At 42.4% G+C, this 22080-nt stretch overlaps 1 protein-coding gene across 6 annotated transcripts in view; it reads right to left on the reverse strand.

Annotated features, from left to right (window-relative positions):
- LOC106868491 (lysine-specific demethylase 5A) overlaps window positions 1-22080 on the reverse strand; it is a 73877-nt gene that overhangs the window by 43029 nt on the left and 8768 nt on the right. For 3 of the 6 annotated variants that reach the window (XM_089345735.1, XM_089345734.1, XM_089345733.1), the window contains exons 4-8: window positions 21620-21679; window positions 9632-9757; window positions 6590-6710; window positions 5129-5193; window positions 1252-1410 (exon numbers count right to left, since the gene is read on the reverse strand). In XM_089345735.1, coding sequence (XP_089201861.1) covers window positions 1252-1410; window positions 5129-5193; window positions 6590-6710; window positions 9632-9757; window positions 21620-21679 — 531 coding nt within the window. The remainder of the gene's footprint in view (window positions 1-1251; window positions 1411-5128; window positions 5194-6589; window positions 6711-9631; window positions 9758-21619; window positions 21680-22080) is intronic. The other 3 variants (XM_089345738.1, XM_089345737.1, XM_089345736.1) reach the window with 1 other exon arrangement.

Raw genomic sequence — 22080 nt, forward strand, 5'->3', positions numbered from 1 at the left:
AACGCAATAATAATTTCATAAGGATGTTTTATCCTATTCGTGCTTTCCAGCATTATTATTATTATTCTGCGTTTGAGAATAAAATATTTCCATATCTGTATATTTCAATAGATCTCAACACTTCTAAAAAAAAAAAGCAAACTTTTTTGTTTACATATATCGGAAGTTCACATATAGCATCTATAAAAGCAAAATTTATAAGTTCAAGAATTGCAGAAGAATTTGCTAGTGGGCAGCTGGAGCTTAAAGGTAAAGCACTATGACCGGTAATCACAGGGATGTGAGTTCGAGTCTCATGGCTAGCCTCAAACAAATTTTTCTGCAATATAAGGATGTTCTATTCTATCTATGCTATTCATCTGGGTTTGAGACTAAAATATTTCCATATCTGTATATTCTTTTCTACTTTAGGCACAGAGCCCAAAATTTTGGGGGAGCAAGGGCCAGTCAATTAGATCGACTCCAGTATGCAACTGGTACTTAATTTATTGACCCCGAAAGGATGAAAGACAAAGTCGACCTCGGCAGAATTTGAACTCAGAACATAAAGAGAGACGAAATACCACTAAGCATTTCGCCTGGCATGTTAACATTTCTGAAAGTTCGCCGCCTTTTGTCTAGATAAATATTCTTTTCTACTCTGGGCGTAAGGGCCGAAATTTTTAGGGAGTGGGGAATCAGTCAATTAGATTGACCCCAATACACAAATGTACTTAATTTGTCAACCCCGAAAGGATGAAAGGTAAAGTTGACTTCGGCAGAATTTGAACTCAGAACGTTAAGAGAGACACAATTCCACTAAGCATTTCTGCCAGCTCGCTGCTTTAATTTCTATATATTTGTGCCCGCAGCATGTGTAAGGACTTTCGAGCGAGATTTTTGCCAGTGCCCCTGGACTGGCTCTTGTGCAGGTGGCACATAAAATACACCATTTTGAGCGTGGCCGTTGCCAGTACCGCCTGACCGGCCTTCATGCTGGTGGCACGTAAAAGCACCCACTACACGCTCTGAGTGGTTGGTATTAGGAAGGGCATCCATATGTAGAAACTCTGCCAAATCAGATTGGAGCCTGGTGTAGCCATTTGGTTCGCCAGTCCTCAGTCAAATCGTCCAACCCATGCCAGCATGGAAAACGGATGATGATGATGATGATATTACAATAATAATAGAATTAATGACAAAACTGAGGAGACAAGAGGGGTGGGTTGAAAAGACATGTAAATGATAAGAAAAGAAGTGAAATACCGTTACCTCTTTTACACATGAGGGACATCTCCAGTCTCCTTTGGGCACTTCAGGCATCGGTGGTGTAAGGCAGTAGGTGTGAAACGCATCATCACACCCATCACATAGCAACATAAACTCTTCGCCGTCTCCTTTAGCACAGACGTGACACACATAAGCATCCACCTGCATAATACAGCATAATTAAACATGGTTAATTGCTTTTTTGGGAAATGGGGAAATTACTATCATTAAATCTGATCTAAAACAAAGCTGAAAGCAGGGCCCAGCATGGGTGGGGCCCCATCATGAGGGACCAAGGCTGAGGTTTTTGGAATATTCCCATCTACACCTTTTCTTTCCCCAGAATGAATTATATTAAAATCAATGTACACCCTTCTCTTAGTCTTTTACTTGTTTCAGTCATTTGACTGCGGCCATGCTAGAGCAACGCCCCCCACCCCAGTCAAACAAATCAACCTCCAGGACTTATTCTTTGTAAGCCTCATACTTATTCTGTCGGTCTCTTTTGTTGAAATGGTAAGTTACGGGGATGTAAACACACCAACATTGTTGTCAAGCGATGGAGGAAGAACAAAGAGACACACACACACACGTCGTCGTCGTTTAACGTCCGCTTTCCATGCTAGCATGGGTTGGACGATTTGACAGAGGACTGGTGGACCAGATGGCTACACCAGGCTCCAATCTGATTTGGCAGAGTTTCTACAGCTGGATGCCCTTCCTAACGCCAACCACTCAGAGAGTGTAGTGGGTGCTTTTACGTGTCACCCGCACGAAGGCCAGTCAGGGGGTACTGGCAACAATCCTGCTCGAAAGATTTCATGTGTCACTGCCTGCACATGAGCCAGCCCAGGGGCACCGGCAACGATCTCACTCGAAAGATTTCATGTGTCGCCCCCACATGAGCCAGTCCAGGGGCACTGGCAACGATCCCGCTCGAAACATTTCATGTGTCGCCCGCACATGAGCCAGTCCAGGGGCACTGGCAACGATCCCGCTCGAAACATTTCAGGTGTCACCCACACAAGAGCCAGTCCAGGGGCACCGGCATCGATCTCGCTCGAAACATTTCATGTGTCGCCCGCACATGAGCCAGTCCAGGGGCACCGGCAACGATCTCCCTCGAAACATTTCATGTGTCGCCCGCACAAGAGCCAGCCCAGGGGCACCGGCAACGATCTCGCTCGAAAGATTTCATGTGTCGCCCACACATGAGCCAGTACAGGGTATTGGCAACGATCCCACTCGAAAGATTTCATGTGTCGCCCGCACATGAGCCAGTACAGGGGCACTGGCAATGAACCCGCTCGAAAGATTTCATGTGTCGCCCGCACATGAGCCAGTCCAGGGGCACTGGCAATATATATATATATAAATTCAATAATAGGACGAATTCTTTTACAAGAATTTATCAAGTAGCTAGCGTGAAAAAACCTCATAAGGGAAAAAATCCATTTATTTCCGAAATATATATATATATATATAAGGGCATTACTATACAATAACGCCTCACGCCATGAGGGACTCTAAGGTCAGACTACTATAAAAAGCACATTTTTACCGAATGCAAGGAAATGCAACTCTCAAAGCCAACCCCTTAAAAACGGACTAAATTATGGATCATGATTTCGTAGTTATTGTAGTATTATACAACTTCTACTCGTCAGTATAATATGGTCAAGAAAAATAGAAACAAACAGTGAATCAACATACCAAACGAACACCGTGTATCCAGCATAGCATATAGACGACTGTTCATCAGGGAAATAGCGATGAACAGTCGTCTATATGCTATGCTGGATACATGTTGCTTCAGTGTTTGTTTCTATTTTTCTTGACCATATTATACTGACGAGTAGAAGTTGTATAATACTACAATAACTACGAAATCATGATCCATAATTTAGTCCGTTTTTAAGGGGTTGGCTTTGAGAGTTGCATTTCCTCGCATTCGGTAACAATGTGCTTTTTATAGTAGTCTGACCTTAGAGTCCCTCATGGCGTGAGGCGTTATTGTATAGTAATGCCCTTATATATATATATATATATATATATATACACGAAGGACTTCTTTCAGTTTCCGTCTACCAAATCCACTCACAAGGATTTGGTCGGCCTGAGGCTATAGTAGAAGACACTTGCCCAAGGTGTCATGCAGTGGGACTGAACACAGAACCATGTGGCTGGGAAGCAAGCTTCTTACCACACAGCCACACCTGCCCTGTCTCAAATATTATTTCAGAAAATTTTTATTGCCACATTTTCCATTATGTAAATCGAAATATTCAGACCAACGTTTACAGTCAAGAAAGGTAGGATTGCAGACATTGGCCTGGAATGAATCCAGGACATCGAGGCAGTGATGAGGGATCAAGAAATGTGATGGGTGGACTTTGTTGCTGCAGACCAGGTTAGGCCCTAGCCTAAATAATAATAATAATAATAATAATAATAATAATAATAATAATAATAATAATAATGGTTTCACATTTTGCCACAAGGGAAGCAGTTTTGAGGGAGGGGACGAGTTGATTACATCGACCCCAGTGTTCAACTGGTTCTTATTTTATTGACCCCGAAAGGGTTAAAGGCAAGGTTGAATGCAGCAGAATTTGAACCCAGAACACAAAGACGGACGAAATGCTACAAAGCATTTTGCCCAGCGTGCTAATGTTTCTTATTTCTTTACTGCCCACAAGGGGCTACACACAGAAGGGACAAACAAGGACAGATAAATGGATTAAGTCGATTATATCGACCTCAGCGCATAACTGGTACTTATTTAATCGACCCCAAAAGGATGAAAGGCAAAGTTGACCTCAGCGGAATTTGAACTCAGGTGCCCAGCGTCGCCTTTCTGGCACTTGTGCTCGTGGCATGTGTAAGGACTTTCGAGCGAGATTGTTGCCAGTGCCCCTGGACTGGCTCTTGTGTGGGTGGCACATAAAATACACCATTTTGAGCGTGGCCATTGCCAGTACCGCCTGACTGGCCTTCGTGCCGGTGGCACGTAAAAGCACCCACTACACTCTCTGAGTCGTTGGCGTTAGGAAGGACATCCAGCTGTAGAAACTCTGCCAAATCAGATTGGAGCCTGATGTAGCCATCTGGTTTCACCAGTCTTCAGTCAAATCGTCCAACCCATGCTAGCATGGAAAGCGGACATTAAACGATGATGATGGTGAACGTAGCGGCAGACGAAATACCGCTAAGTATTTTGCCTGGCATGCTAATGTGTCTGCCAGCTCACCACCTTAATAATAATAATTAATAAATAATAATAATAAATAAATTAATTAATAATGACTTCAAATTCTTCCACAAGAGCAACCATTTCAGGGGAGGGGATGAGTCGATTACATCAGCCCTGGAAAGATGAAAGGGAAAGCCGGCTTTGGCAGAATTCGAACTTAAAAAAGTAGTGGCAGACGAAATACCACAAAGCATTTCACCCAGCATGCTAACAATTCTGCCAGCTCACCACCTTAATAATAATAATAATAATAATAATAAAAATAATAATAATAATAATAGTAGTAGTAGTAGTAGTAGCAGTATTTGGGACTAGTCCATTACATTGACCCCAGTGTTTCATTGGAACTTAATTTATCGACCCCCAAAAGGATGAAAGGCAAAGTCGACCTCAGTGGAATTTGAACTCAGAACGTAGCAGCAGACAAAATACTTACTGCTAAGCATCTCGCCCGGCGTGCTAACGATTCTGCCAGCTAAAGACTTTTGTCTATTTCCCAATATCATTGTCATCATTTAGCAGCCATGCTGTTGCGTTGCATGCTGACATGAACTCCTCGGTAGTTAGACGGGACCCTTTAGCTAAACAACATGATCGAATGGAATGATGATGATGACAAATACTTACAGGGGGAAATTCATCTTTAATTTTTGTCTTACTATCTTTTTTCACTTTGCCATCAGTCTTCTCTTCTGTGAAAATTAAAAAGCAAATGACAACTGCATTAGAGAGAGAGAGAGAGAGAAAGAGAGAGAGAGTGTGTGTGTGTGTGCGCGCGTGAAAGGGAGAAAAAAAAACCAAGCATATTAACACCAGACCACCATACTGCAATGCCAAAGGTGGGCACCGTTAATGGAAAAGATAACTTCGTTAACTGTTAATCCATTAACTAAATAGTTAACTTCAATAACCATCAATTAGTTAGTTTTTTCTTTTTAAATGTAACAGAAGTAATCAATAAACTGTCAACGTTAATCTTTATTATAAAAAAGAACAAAAAAATCAGTTTTTACTCTAAATTGTTGTTGGCACTTCCGTCGCTTACGACGTGGAGGGTTCCAGTTGATCCGATCAACGGAACAGCCTGCTCGTGAAATTAACGTGCAAGTGGCTGAGCACTCCACAGACACGTGTACCCTTAACGTTGTTCTCGGAGATATTCAGCGTGACACAGAGTGTGACAAGGCTGACCCTTTTGAATTACAGGCACAACAGAAACAGGAAGTAAGAGTGAGAGAGAAAGTTGTGGTGGAAGAGTACAGCAGGGTTCGCCACCGTCCCCTGCCAGAGCCTCGTGGAGCTTTAGGTGTTTTCGCTCAATAAACGCTCACAACGCCCGGTCTGGGAATCGAAACCGCGATCCTATGACCGCGAGTCCGCTGCCCTAACCACTGGGCCATTGCGCCTCCACTTACTCTAAAAACACCTTTAAAAAGTGCCAAAACTATAAATTCCGTTAACTTCAATTCAATGGAAGTTAATTAGTCCAATAATGATTTCCAAAAATTAAATCATTAATGAAAATGTTAACTTTGTTAATTAACAATTAACTGATTACCAGTTTGGTGCCCAAGTTTGTGCAATGCAATGGATTACTACACTGTAACTCATCAACACACACTGACTGGCCCCTCAACACACACTGACTGGCCCCAAGACACACACTGACTGGCCCCTCAACACACTACACAGCACCCAATACACACACGCAACTAACTCTAGACCCATACTCAAACCAGCTGCTCTCTCCAACAGTTTGTTCACAACTGGGATCTACATGGCTCCGAAGGTCCATATGAGATTTTTAGGGGTCCACAACAGTATTTTAAGGGCCCCTGAAAAAACTTTACTTTAGATGTATGTATTGGTGTATATTTTAATATTTTGCATAGGCATAGCAATACAAATAACCTGGCATTAGAATTCAATATACAAGGTGATACACAAGCACTCAACTACGAGAGCGTCTTCCAGCAGAAACACCTGTAAGCCGATGAATTTCATTACATAACTTCTTATTCTTTTATCATTTATTTAATTTCTTGTATCGTGTGCACGTGTGTATCTCGTTTGTATACAATATTTTACCTTTCACCGTGCTGGGAACTGCTGCTTTGGGCCCCGCTCCATAAAACTGTAGCTTTCTCAGCTCATTGTTAGCAGAGTAGTCGATTTTGGAATTTGGAACATTGTTTTGGACGACAGGAGTCTGAAAAGAAACACAGACAAATAAAGCAGGGATTATATTGATGCCTTAGAGAATTTGAAAGACTGAGAATAGAATCATCTTATCATGGGTATGCATGTGTGTGTATGTCTCATCACTTGACAACTGGTGTTGGTTTGTTTACATCCCTGTAAGTTAACTAATAACTATTCCATAAAAAGACCAATAGGCACAGACATGGCTGTGTGGTAAGAAGTTTACTTCCCAACCACATGACTCCAGGTTCAGTCCCATTGTGCGGCATCTTGGGCCAAGTGTTTTCTAATATAGCCTCAGGATGGCCAAAGTCTTGTGAGTGGATTTGGTAGACAGAAACTGAAAGAAGCCCCATCATATGTTTCTGGCCTCTTTCTCACTCTCCATCTTTTCTCTCTCTCTCTCACTGGATAACCATGTACCTCGTCCTCTATAACAAGACACCTATTTCTCTGTTACACTCTAACCCTTCATCATCTGATACTGGATCCCCTCTTCTAATGCCCCCCCCCCCTGTTGTGGCAAGACACCTGCTTCTGTCTCTCTGTCTCCTTGTCACACTCTAATCTTTCATCTTCTGACACAAGTTGCCCACCCCCCACTGCCCCTCTCATAATTCCTTGTCCTGCACGTTACTTGGTTACCCTGCCTGTGCTGGTGCCATGTTAAAAGCATCCAGTGCACACTGTAACGAGGTTGGTGTTAGGAAGGGCATCCAGTCGTAAAATCTCTGCCAAAACAGACACAGTAGCCGAGGGCAGTTTTTCTACCTGGCCACCTCCTGTCAACCGTACTATCCTTCAATGCATGCAAGATGGACATTAAACAATGATGATGATGATATATACATACATACATACATATGTGTGTGTGTGTCTTGCAAGATTCTTGATGTGAAATTGTGTATTGAAACAGATATTGTTGTATTTGGGGATGGTCATGTTGCCAGTTTAGTCAATAAAAACACACGCATTATATATTTGGTGTTAATTTGCTTCAGCTTTATATTACATTAATTGTATTTCGGCCAGAGTTCTTTCGTCACACTTCTGTGACCTCATCAGTGGTCCTTTGCTTTCTTCTTTCTTATATGTGTGTCCCTCCTTGCTAACGATCAGCCATTTTGTAGTTTGTATTCCAATTGTATGTGTCTATATATGCGCATGCGTATCCCTCTGTGTGTGTCTATGTCTTGTAAGTGCATTAACGAACATGTATTAACAGGGGATACAGATAATACAGGCACTCCCCATACACACACATACACTTAGCAAGGAGGGACACACATATAAGAAAGAAGACAGCAAAGGACCACTGATGAGGTCACAGAAGTGTGACGAAAGAACTCTGGCCGAAATATAATTAATGTAAAATAAAGCTGAAGCAAATTAAAACCAAATATATAATGCATGTGTTTTTATTGGCTAAACTGGCAACATGGCCATCCCCAAATACAACAATATATATATATATATATATATATATATATTTATATTCATAAATAATTATTAACTGTTTATAACACATCCTCTCAGCATTCACTATTTTGCCCTTGTTCAGTTCTAATCGTTTAACGTCCGCTTTCCATGCTAGCATGGGTTTTTTGTTTTCATTCGATCTCCCTGTATGTCTCCACTGTCCTGTTTTTGTTCCTAACTTTGACCCTCCATAAATCCAAAATTTTATTTTGGTATTTATGGGAGCAACTGTCTTCAAAGACTCATATTGTCGTTAATTGCTCAAAATAGGGAGCAGATAAACAGCCGACAAACTGATGAAGGGTCGTTCTTTGTATTACTCGTCACGTTTCCCATTTTATTCTCTCGTTTGTTTTTGTATTTCATGTTATTTACTGTGGTGACATCCAGTGCCCATATATGCATATATATATATATATATTATTTATATTATTATATATACATACACACACACACACACATGTCCTGGGTATGACTTGTAAAAAAAACATCTAGCAGTGAGGTCCTGATCCCAGCTCTACTGACTCAAAGTAGTAGCACCTGCCAGGGTCCCAGCTATGGGTTAATTAGCATATTAGGGCCTACTTGTGTATGCATATGAAGAGAGGATCCGCTGGATTCTGCAGAAGGAACCGTTCAATGGTTTAAGAGGGGGGGGGGGGGAGAACAGCTGCAGCAATGCATTATGGCGTGCAGAGATCAAGAATGAAGCAAGTAAGACACGTTGGTCGCCAACTGGATTAAAGATGGTCATGAATACGAGAGCGAGGTTGATGGTGTGCAACTGGTTTCCACTGTAAGCCAGGGCTGTGGAGTTGGAGTCGTGGAGTCGGAAACAATTTAGGGGTAGCTGGAGTTGGAAAGACAACTGAGTCCGACTCACAATGTCTTTATTTCTTTAATATAAACCAGTTATAACATATTGGCCAACTCAAAGTACAAGCATATGCATTCACTTTATGAGACACGTAGACTACAATCACTTAATTACATCAGAGTCAGAGGTGCCAATAGTAGAGGAGTCGGAGTCATAGTGACGTTTTTTGTCTTGACTCCACAGTCCTGCTATAAGCAAAGTCACTATGCAAGTCAGTGGTCGCCTTTTAAGATGACTAAGTGGTCCTTGTTGCCCCAATAGATGTGTGTATGTGTATGCACACATACACAAGGTGGTGTAGTCAATACACAGAAATGTCTCTGATCACTGGTTGTAACTCAATGAAGGTCGACCTGGGGCTAAAAAGCAACAGCAGCAGCTCCTTAGTGTTCTGGCATGACCAACCCAGTGACTGGAACCACTTAAAGAAAGGTGCAACAAACAATAGAAGAAATAAAAGAAGGGCTAGTGGAGAAATAAAGAAGTGGGGGTTTAAGGTGGGCGAGTGGAGTGCTGAAAACAAAAACAAAACAGAAAGAAAAACAGAGAGCAGGGTTTCAATCCCAACTTACTTTGTTAATATTTCGTTTAGTTTTCCTTGTGTAACCACCACTGGTGGAGTCTGTCGCTATTACACCATGTGGCTTGTACTCCTTGTCTGATTTATCATCAACAGTTTCAGAGTGCATGTCGGTAGCCTGCAGATATAGGGAAACAGGAGTCAAATCATTAGGAGAGAGAGAGAGAGAGAGATGGGGAGGGAGAGAGACATTAATAACATGAAGAGGATAAGTGAAAGAGGCTTTAACCCTGTAGCTTTCATATTAGTCTATCAAATGTTATCATCATCATCATTAATGTTGTTTAACATCCGCTCTTCATGCTGGCATGAGTTAGACGTTTTGACTGGAGCTGCACCAGGTTCCAGTTTGATTTCGTATGGTTTCTACTGATGGATGCCCTTCCTAACACCAACCACTCCAAGAGTGTAATGAGAGCTTTTACGTGCCACTAGCACATGTACCATTTACATGACAGCGGCAACAACCACGACTGCGATGCATGGGTGCTGTTTACATGGTACCATCAACGACCACAACTACGATGCATGGGCGTCATTTACATGACATCAGCACGGCTACATGCAGTTGGCCTGACGAGTTTTCTCACGCACAGAATATCGCCAGAGCTCTTAGTCACTTGTTAACACCTCTGAGAGGCCCAACATTCGAAGATCATGCTTCACCACCTTGTCCCATGTCTTCCTGAGTCTACCTCTACCACAAGTTCTCTCCACAGTTAGAGATTGACACTTCTTTACACAGCTGTCCTCGTCCATACACATCACATGACAATACCAGCGCAGTCACCTCTCTTGCACACCACATCTGATGCCTCTTATGCCCAACTTTTCTCTCAAGACGCTTACACTCTGTCGTACATTACACATCCAGCAAAGCATACTGGCTTCATTTCTTTTAGGCCTATGCATGTCCTCAGCTATCACAGCCCATGTTTCTCTGCCATGTAGCATAGCTGTTCACATACAGGCATCATACAGTCTTCCTTTCACTTTGAGGGAGTGGCCCTTTGTTACCAACAGAGATAGGAGTACTCTGAACTTTGCCCATCCTATTCTTATTCTCAATACACACTCTTGGAGCATCGACTTCCACTACTGACTTGGTCACACAAAAATAACGGAAGCTTTCAACTACCTCTAGCTTGACCCTTGGCAGTTGATGGTGTCTATTTTCTGCACATTTTCAGCATTTATTGTACCTGTGCACCTTCCACACACAAAATCTATTTTCCCTGATAACCTTCCTCTGATATTGCTGCACCTTTTATGTGTCCATAGCTTACACAGGGTACATCTTATCGAGCTTCTACCTACACCTTTTCTACAGAATGAGCAGGGCCATCTACCTGAGGGGGATTTGTGATTTGTCCACTTCCCTACTTACTAAGACTTTAGTTTTTGCTAGATTGACTTTAAGGCCCTTTGATTCTAGACCTTGCTGCCACACCTGAAATTTCCTCTCTAGTTCTGTAAATGATTCAGTTATGAGAACAAGGTCATCAGCACAGAAGAGCTCCCAAGTGCAGCCCATCATAAATTCCTCTGTTATTGCCTGGAGGACTATGATGAACAGGAGAGGGGGGCTGAGGACTGATCTTTGGTGAATGCCTACTTGTGCTCTGGGGAGGCGCAATGGCCCAGTGGTTAGGGCAGCAGACTTGCGGTCATAGGATCGCGATTTCTATTCCCAGACTGGGCGTTGTGAGTGTTTATTGAGTGAAAACACCTAAAGCTCCACGAGACTCCGGCAGGGGATGGTGGCGAACCCTGCTGTACTCTTCCACCACAACTTTCTCTCACTCTTACTTCCTGTTTCTGTTGTGCCTGTAATTCAAAGGGTCAGCCTTGTCACACTCTGTGTCACGCTGAATATCCCCGAGAACTACGTTAAGGGTACACGTGTCTGTGGAGTGCTCAGCCACTTGCATGTTAATTTCACGAGCAGGCTGTTCCGTTGATCGGATCAACTGGAACCCTCGTCGTCGTAAGCGACGGAGTGCCAACAACAACAACTTGTGCTCTGAATTCATCACCATATTGTTGACAACCCTCACCTTATGAGAGCTTGTACTGCTCTCGCCAACCACTCATCTGTCCCGAGTTTTCGCACTGACCATTAATATAAGGGATCGAGGGACCCTGTCAAAGGCTTTCTCCATGTCAACAAAAGTACAAAGGTTTATCTTTGGCTAGGTACTTCCCCTGCAGTTGCCTTACCAGCATCAGTGGTGCTTCCCCCTGGCACAAAACTAAACTCCATCTCATCTAGATTAACTCTGTCCTAATTACTTGGGCTATGACCTTCTCCATAACTCTCATCACCTGATCTAACAATTTGATACCTCCAGGGCTGTAGAGTCAAAACAAAAAATTTCGACTCCAACTCCTCTATTATTGGCGACTCCGACTCCTCTTTATGTAATTAAGTGATTATGGTCTACATATCTCATACTTTGAGTAGGCCTATATGTTATAACTGGTTTATATTAATAAAGATATTGTGAGTCGGAGTCAGTATAGTTTTAACAACTCAAACTACCCTTGTTTCCAATTCTGACCCCGACTCCACAGCCCTGGATACCTCTGTAATTATTTCAGCCCAATGCATCCAGTTTACCTTTGTAGCAATTAACTATGATGCTGCTTCACCAGTCATTGGGTATGACTCCCTCATGTACAACCAGATTTACTAGACCGTTAACCAGACCACACCCCAACACTGCCAGATTTTTCAAGCATCTCAGAAGTGATTCCTGATGGGCCAAGGGCTTCCCTGGTCTTCATATCCTTCATGGCTTTATCTACCATGCTACTGTCTATTCGGATTGCCGGTCCCTCTGTCGGACCCACTTTCAGCAGACTCTCCTTCTCCCATTTAGTAGCCTTTCATAGTGACACATTCAAGCCTCTTTCCTTGCAGGGTCACTAACTGCAAGTGAACCCTCATCCATAAAAACACAATTCTCAACATCACAACTTCCCCTGGCACTCTGTCTTGCAAGCCAAAACACTTCAAGCCTCTGGTCCTCATGCTGTAAGACATTGGCAAACTTCTCCCTTTCTGTTTCACTCCTGGCTGAGTATACCTGCCTCCTAGCTTCCTGATATAGCTCCTTGCTACCGCTACCCTTCCAGTCTTTGCATGTATTCACATTATTTTGAATTAATCAAGCATTATTTCATAGCTTCAAGATTTAAATGATGTGGCTGTATATCTTTAGAATGACATTGAAGAGTAAGTGAGAGAGGCTTGATCTGGCCAGTTTTGACATAAAACAGGTTGAATACTTCAGCCAGACATGGCCAGTCTTGGATTCAGTCCCACTGCATGGCAGCTTGGGCAAAGGTCTTCTACTATAACCTTGGCCTTGTGAGTGGATTTAGTAGACGGAAACTGAAAGAAGCCCATCATATATATATATATATATAAGATCCAGGGATCAAGGTGTTAGGAAGAAAGTTAGCTTCAAGTAATCCGTAGTAAAAATAAAAACAACTTTCAAAGACAATAGTGGTTTATTGAGACAGAAAGTTATTTTTTCGTATCGAAGTACAATAAACTGAATATATATATCATCATCATCGTTTAACATCCGCTTTCCATGCTAGCATGGGTTGGACGATTTGACAGAGGACTGGTGGACCAGATGGCTACACCAGGCTCCAATCTGATTTGGCAGAGTTTCTACAGCTGGATGCCCTTCCTAACGCCAACCACTCCGAGAGTGTAGTGGGTGCTTTTACGTGTCACCTGCACAGGAGCCAGTCCATCGGCACTGGCAACAATCTCGCTCGAATGTCTTTTCACGTGCCAGGAAGTCGACGTTGGTAACGATGACGCTGATGCTATTTACATGCCACCTCATCACAGGTCTTCCTAAGCCTGCCTTTTCCACGGGTTCCCTCAACCGCTAGGGTGTGGCACTTTTTCACGCAGCTATCCTCATATATATATATATATATATATATATATATATATATATATATGTATATATATATATATATATATATATTTGTGTGTGTGTGTTTGTTTGTTCCCCCCACCACCACCACCATCACTTGACAACCGATGTTGGCAGGTTTACATCTTTGTAACTTGGCAGTTCAGCAAAAGAGACCAATAAAGTACCAGGCTTAAAAAGAATAAGTCCTGGGTGTCAATTTCTTTGACTAAAAGGCAGTGCTCCAGCAAGGCCACAGTCAAATGACTGAAACAAGTAAAAGAATAAAAAGATCATCTGCAAGTGGTGGCTGTAGTAGTGATGTGAACAAAAACCCATCTACCTTTGGTCTTAGCGTCTGCAACTACCAAAATCATGAGGCCAACATCATTCCTACCCACCCGTCTGACACCTTCACGTCCAAACCCTCCCTCTTTTGGTCTTTCTTCTTCTCCACTGGTCAACTCTGAAAGAAGGGCTGCTTGTGTTCATCGCGTTGGCCACTTACAGCAATCAAACATGTTCCAGTCAGGACCACCCCACCTTTTTATCTAAGCCAGTCAAGGCCAACCTGCAGCTTATAGGACTTTGTGAATGGTATGCCCCATGGAAAATAACCTCAAATCCTTTTAGTAGTGTGGCCGGCCGGCCTGCCTGCCTGATGAACAATCACTTCTCGAAAAAAGCCTGCTCATGTCTGATCTAGGCTAAGTTTATCTAGGACTACAGTATCTCATACAAAATCAATATAGGCATGGGAGTGGCTGTGTGGTAAGTAGCTTGCTTACCAACCACATGGTTCCGGGTTCAGTTCCACTGCGTGGCACTTTGGGCAAGTGTCTTCTACTATAGCCTCGGGCCGACCAAAGCCTTGTGAGTGGATTTGGTAGATGGAAACTGAAAGAAGCCCGTCGTATATATGTATATGTATATATATATATATATGTTTGTGTGTCTGTGTTTGTCCCCCCAACATCGCTTGACAACAGATGCTGGTGTGTTTATGTCCCCGTAACTTAGCGCTTCGGCAAAAGGAGACCGATAGAATAAGTACTAGGCTTACAAAGAATAAGTCCTGGGGTCGATTTGCTCGACTAAAGGCGGTGCTCCAGCATGGCCACAGCCAAATGACTGAAAAAAAGTAAGTCAACCCTCACCAAACAGAATTAGGATTGAAGGTGTTCTGGCACTGAACATCCTACCTTTTATTTACGCTAAGTTTACCAAGGAGTACAGTATCCCATACACAATAGTCAATATAACTATCAGCTACAAGTCAACCCTCACACCACAGAATCAAGAAGATGTTTCAGCTACGACTATCCACAACAAATCACATTTTCCAATGTTGAGTGGGACATGATCTGAGGAAGGTTTGGCTGCTAATTCTAGCAGATCTGTCCATTCAACACACAGAAGCTTTTTCGTCGGTTTATAAAGCGGTATTAAACTGCACCCACAACAGAACAAAGATCAACTGAGGACCCCATAGCAGAAGAGGAACCACTAGGATAACACGTCATGCACTTTTTAATGTTGTGTGGGGAATCTGGACACCACTATCATTGGCTAAGTGAACTCTACTAGTTAGTATAAATGAGCCACACCCTAACAGTTGAGGGAACCCGTGGAAGAGTTAGGCCCAGGAAGACCAGGGCTCAGATGGTGAGGCAAGACCTTCGAACATTGGGCCTTACCGAGGCAATGACTACTGACCGAGACATTTGGAAATGTGCTGTGCGTGAGAAGACCCAGCAAGCCAACCAAGGCCTCTGCTAGGGGTGTAGCCAGCCCACTTATGCACACCTTTTCTACATTGGACACTAAACTACGCTTGCGAAGACTTGTTGAGGCAAGTGAAATCGAACTAAATTCGACGACTGGCACCCGTGCCAACGTCGTCTCCTTCATTGGACACGAAACTCAGCTTGCGAAGACTTATTGGGGCAAGCGAAAGCGAAATCGGGATAGCACCTGTGCCCAGCGTCGCCTTTCTGGCACTTGTGCCCGTGACATGTGTAAGGATTTTCAAGCGAGATCGTTGCCAGTGCCCCTGGACTGGCTCTTGTGCGGGTGGCACATAAAATACACCATTTTGGGCGTGGCCATTGCCAGTACCGCCTGACTGGCCTTCGTAGGATTTTCGAGCGAGATCGTTGCCAGTGCCCCTGGACTGGCTCTTGTGCGGGTGGCACATAAAATACACCATTTTGGGCGTGGCCATTGCCAGTGCCGCCTGACTGGCCTTCGTGCGGGTGACACGTAAAAACACCCACTACACTCTCTGAGTGGTTGGCGTTAGGAAGGGCATCCAGCTGTAGAAACTCTGCCAAATCAGATTGGAGCCTGGTGTTGCCATCCGGTTTCACCAGTCCTCAGTCAAATCGTCCAACCCATGCTAGCATGGAAAGCGGACGTTAAACGATGATGATGATGATGATGAGCATGTGCAGAACAGTTTGGGAAGATTGTCACATGCGCAGCAGTCATGATGTAGAAGTCATAGGAATTATTGAATAGAGATATTGTGAGGTGCTTGTTGAGGATACACAGTTCAGAGAGTAATGAGAGAACATCAGGGACATTTAATATTATAACAGTTCAGATATAACGATGACAACGAGAAGTCGTACATCATATCAGTGGCAATGAGGATACTTCCCACTGTTGTTTGTTGGCACTCCGCTGGTTACGACGTCGAGGGTTCCAGTTGATCCGATCAACGGAACAGCCAGCCCGTGAAATTAACGTGCAAGTAGCTGAGCACTCCACAGACACGTGTACCCTTAACGTAGTTCTCGGGGATATTCAGCGTGACACAGAGTGTGACAAGGCTGACCCTTTGAATGACAGGCAAAACAAAAACAGGAAGTAAGAGAAAGTTGTGGTGGAAGAGTACAGCAGGGTTTGCCACCATCCCCTGCCGGAGCCTCATGGGGCTTTAGGTGTTTTCGCTCAATAAACACTCACAACGAGTGTGAGTGACTTCCCACTGTGCAACAGTGGCAACAAGATTACGAACGCTTGTAGGAGTGTCAAAATGGAAGAACTATTATCTTCCATTGTGAAGCAACGACAACAGTTGCAGAAGCAGCTGTTACAACAGCAACAAGAATACCATGAACAGCAATAACAACAAATGCTAAACCAACAGCTGATAACAATAATTGCGACAATTCAAGAATGCAGCGGCGTCGCATTTGGCAGATGAGGAATTCCTGTATAATCCCGACGATGGGATTACATTTTCTTCATACTATTGAATGTATAAAGAAATATTTAAAGAGGAGTGCAAAGGCTGGACAAACAAGAAGAAGGCAAGACTTCTTTTGTGTAAACTAGCTCGGTCAGAGTACAAGAAATACTGCAACTTTATTCTACCAAACAAGCCACCAGGAATTTATTTTGAAGAAACAAAATATTAACTAATATATTCGGTGAAAAGAGCTCGCTATTCAACATACGTTGAGAATGCCTAGATTTGAAAAAAAATTTTTAAATAATGAAAACGATGACTTTGTTACATATGCAGGAATTGTAAACAAAGCATGCAAAAGATTCAAGTTAGAAGAGTTGTCCCCAGATATGTTTAAATGTTTGATATTTGTCAAAGGACTTAATTGCAAGCGAGAATATTAACAAAATTGACACAAAACACTGAATTAACCTTGAAAAAAGTAGCAGAAGAATGTCAACGTATTATTAACCTACGGCAGTATACTGAGAAAATTGAAAGAATATAAATGTACAGGTATGTCAACCTACGGCAAACAAAAATATTAAAACAAACAAGGTTCAAACCGTTGTTGTGGTTGTGGTGAGTTTGCATTTTAAAAGGGACAGCCCCTTTAGGAATAAAGAAAGCTTTGCTTGTGGCAAAATGGGACATAAACAGTCGCAGTGTTGGGCAAAAAAGAAAAGGTTGAACAGAAAAACAAATAAAGTTTTTTTAATGAAAACAGATAGTGAGACAAAAAAAAACGAAAATTTCTATTGGTAAAAATTAATACAGTGGAGGCACGTGGCTTAGTGGTTAGGGTGACAGCACCATGATCGTAAGATTGTGGTTTCGATTCCTGGACCGGGTGACGCATTGTGTTCTTGAGCAAAACACTTCATTTCACACTGCTCCAGTTCCACTCAGCTGACAAAAATGAGTAACGCTGCGATGGACTGGTGCCCCGTCCAGCTGGGGAACACATACGTCATTGAAACCGGGAAACCGGGGCCATGAGCCTGGCTAGGCTTTAAAAGGGCGCAAAAAAAAAAAAATAATAATACAACTAGACACAGGGAGTGATATCTCAATAATAAATACTGAAAACTGGAAGACCTACGTTCAAGAAAACAAAGCAAGTCTCTGAACAGCAAGTTCAATTCCTGGGTGAATTGATGCCACATGTAACATAGGAAGACGTTCAAAGCAAAGCTCTACATATCAGAAAATAGCATGAATCTGTTTGGTACAGATTGGATGGAGACATTTAATTTGTGGGATTTGCCCATAAGTCTTTTTCTGTAATAATGTGAATGCATTGCACGCCAGTTCGAACAAGACATCTGAGACATTAGAAATGAAATTGAAAAAAAATATACTCTGATGTTGTTTAGGAAGAACTTGGTGCATGTACGAAAATAAAAGTGAAATCAGCAACTAAAAGAAAATGCTATTCCAGTTTTTAAACCGAGAAGAGCTGTGCCTTTTGCAGAATTAAATCAAGTAGAAAAAGAATAAAAAAAGACTTGAGAATACTGGTGCAATACAACAAATGAGACTATTCGGAATGGGCAGCACCAACTGGGTACATAAAAAAGAAAAATAACAAAATAAGGGTCTGTGCTGATTTTTCAACAGGATCTAATTAATGTCTGAAAATTTATATCCATTACCAAATCCAGAGAAGATTTTTGCCAAGCTTAATGAAGGCAAACTCTTTTCTAAATTGGATTTATCTGAAGTTTATTTACAGCTGTAGGTAGACGAAGAATGTTGCAAGCTGTTAACAATAAACACGCACAAAGGGTTGTACAGGTTTAACCGACTTCCTTTCGGAATAAAAGTCGCACCTGCAATTTTTCAACAGGTTATGGATACAATGTTAGCAGACTGTGAATTCACAATTCCATACCTGGGAATTAAAAGTGAATCTCGTGATCCGCATGTCAAGCACGTAAAGTGTGTTTTTGAAAAAAATAAGAGATTACAGTTTCACACTGAATGAGGAAAAATGTGAATTTTTTTTTTACCTGAAATTAAGTATTTAGGACAAATTATCGACAGGAATGGACAACGACCAGACCTGTCGAGGGCAGACGTAATTAAAGATATGCTTCCTCCAACTAATATAACAACCCTACAAGCTTTTCTAGGTCTTGTGAATTATTGTCAAATGTATATTCCAAGAATGCATGAGCTAAGAGCACCTTTAAACAAACTGCTGAAAAAAAAATGTGAAATGATGTTGGACTGACGAATGCCAAAAAAGCATTCGAAGATATTAAAAAGATGTTAACATCAGAGCTATCTCAAACACATTTGGATCCGAAGCTAAAAATAATTGTTGCATCAGATGCTAGCGAGCCTGGGATCAGAGCAGTAATCTTAGATAAGTTGGAAAATGGTAACTTTAAACCGATCACATATGCGTCAAGTGCATTACTATTACCGAAAAAAAAATTACAGCTAGAAAAAGAGGCACTAGCCATTATCCTTGCAGTGAAGAAATTTGATAAATTCTTGCACAGCAGAAAGTTTACCTTGCAGACAGATCACGGTCCGCTAGTAACAATATATGGATCAAAAACAGGTGACCCCACAAATACAGCCAATTGACTACAGCGCTGGGGGAGACTACATTATTAAATTATGTTTTCAAAATGGAATTATTGCCTTCGAAGAAATTGGGACACACAGACAGGCTGTCAAGATTGATCCCAGAGTATATGGAACCGCTAGAAGATACAGTAATAGCAGAGTTAAAATCAGAAATTGAATTTTAAAATATTCTCCGCAATGTAGTGCAGGAACTACCAGTCACATGGGAAGAGATAGAAAGGAAAGCAGAAAAAATGCATTTATTAAAAAAAAATGAAAAAAAATAATAATGAATGAGATAAATACAAAAAAATATGTCGTTGGCTGTAACACAGGTTTGAAATACTATTCAATGTGTGACAATGTGTTGATGTACCTGTTGTACTAGAAAATAAGATGCTAAAAGCATTTCATGTAGGACATCCTGGAATTGCAAGGATGAAGGCCATCATGAAGAGTTATATTGACTGGCCTAGATTGGATAAAGATATTGAGAAACTGGTGAAAGCATTTCGGGGATGCGCCCTGGCAGCTAAGGCACCTTCCAGTAAAGATTCAGATATAGACAGATATCGCATGGTCTAGACTACACATAGATGTGGCAGGACCACTAAAGGGTCTATATTATCTGGTAGTGGTAGTTGTTGTTGCTGGCACTCCATCGCTTACGACGTCGAGGGTTCCAGTTGATCCGATTAACGGAACAGCCTGCTCGTGAAGTCAACGTGCAAGTGGTTGAGCACTCTACAGGCACCTGTACCCTTAACGTAGTTCTCGGAGGATATTCAGCGTGACACTGTGTGACAAGGCTGACCCTTTTGAATTACAGGCACAACAGAAACAGGAAGAAAGAGTGAGAGAAAGTTGTGGTGGAAGAGTACAGCAGGGTTCGCCACCATCCCCTGCCGGAGCCTCGTGGAGCTTCAGGTGTTTTCGCTCAATAAACACTCACAACGCCCGGTCTGGGAATCGAAACCGCAATCCTATGACCATGAGTCCGCTGCCCTAACCACTGGGCCATTGTGTCTAAACGGTAGTGGTAGATAGCCACACAAAATAGCCTGAAATCTGTAAGTGCAGAAAAACAACTACGAAGATCATCATCATTGTTTGACGTCCATTTTCCATGCTGGCATGGGTTGGACGGTTCGACTGGGGTCTGGGAAGCCAGGAGGCTGCACCAGGCCCCAATCTGATCTGGCAGTATTTCTACACCTGGATGCCCTTCCTCCTAACGCCAACCACTCTGAGAGTGCAGTGGGTGTTTTCTATGCAACCACCGGCACAGGAGCCAGAAGAGCTGGTATCGACCATGATCGGATGGTGCTTTTTATGTGCCACCGGGACGGAAGCCAGTCAAAGCGGCACTGGCATTGGCCACGTTCAAATGGTAATAACTGAATTTTTGGATGAAATATTTGCAGTTTGGTGTGCTGGACACTATAATATCGGATAATGGCACGCAATTTATAGCAAAAGAGTTCAAAAACTTTTGTAAGACACATCAAATGGAACATGTCACTTCCCCGCCATATCATCTGAGGTCAAATGGACTTTTGGAGAGGTTTGTAGATACGTTTAAAAGAGCGTTGAGGAAAACCAGAAACAAATCATTAGTGGATAATACACTGACAAAATTTTTACACGTCTACAGAATAACGCCAAACCCCAACAGAGTCGGGTGTGTCACCCACTGAATTAATGTTCGCCAGAAAGATACGATCATCATCATTCATCATTTAACGTCCGCTTTCCATGCTAGCATGGGTTGGACGATTTGACCGAGGACTGGTGAAACCAGATGGCTACACCAGGCTCCAATCTGATTTGGCAGAGTTTCTACAGCTGGATGCCCTTCCTAACGCCAACCACTCTGAGAGTGTAGTAGGTGCTTTTACATGCCACCAGCATGAGGGCCAGTCAGGCGGTTCTGGCAACGGCCACACTCATCAGTATTTGATAAATTGTTACCAGGAGGGAAACAACTAATACAGAAGAATATTGTTAATAATACAAGCTATTTCGATATAGGTGACGCAGTACTTTTTTAAAATGTACAAATATGGCAAACAAAGTTGGGAACAAGGACGAATAAGCAAACGTCTTGGTAGAGTAATATATATGGTGAAAGGGCAGACATGTGAGCATAAAAGACAGGTAAATCAAATGAAAAAAAAACAAACAGAAGGACGAAAAAGGCAGGAAGAGCCTATGGAAATACTTTATGATGTATTTGATATTCTTTCGCCGCAGGGTAGGGTTGATCCAGTGCACAAGTCAACTAGAAAGAGAAAGTGGACGGAAATGTCAGAGATTGATTCTAAAAGGAAAAAAATATGCCAATTTCTCCCCAAGGAAGTAACAAAAAAATAAATAAAGGGAAAAACCAATCGCAAAGGGGGGAGGTGGTGTATGGGGAATCGGTACAGCCCCGTGATTAGCTAAGTGAACTAGAGAAAAACTAAAAGTAGTTGATAGCTTCCGTTACCTAGGTGACCAAGTTAGTAGCGGGGGTGGGTGCTCTGAAAGTGTAGCTGCTAGAATAAGAATAACCCGGGCAAAGTTCAGAGAGCTCCTACCTCTGCTGGTGACAAAGGGCTTCTCGCTCAGAGTAAAAGGTAGACTGTATGACGCATGTGTACGAACAGCCATGCTACATGGATCGTAACTGCTGAGTGAAAC

The sequence above is a fragment of the Octopus bimaculoides genome, chromosome 29 (genome assembly GCF_046866305.1).
Source record: "Octopus bimaculoides isolate indiv1 chromosome 29, ASM4686630v1, whole genome shotgun sequence".
Lineage (NCBI taxonomy): Eukaryota > Metazoa > Mollusca > Cephalopoda > Octopoda > Octopodidae > Octopus > Octopus bimaculoides.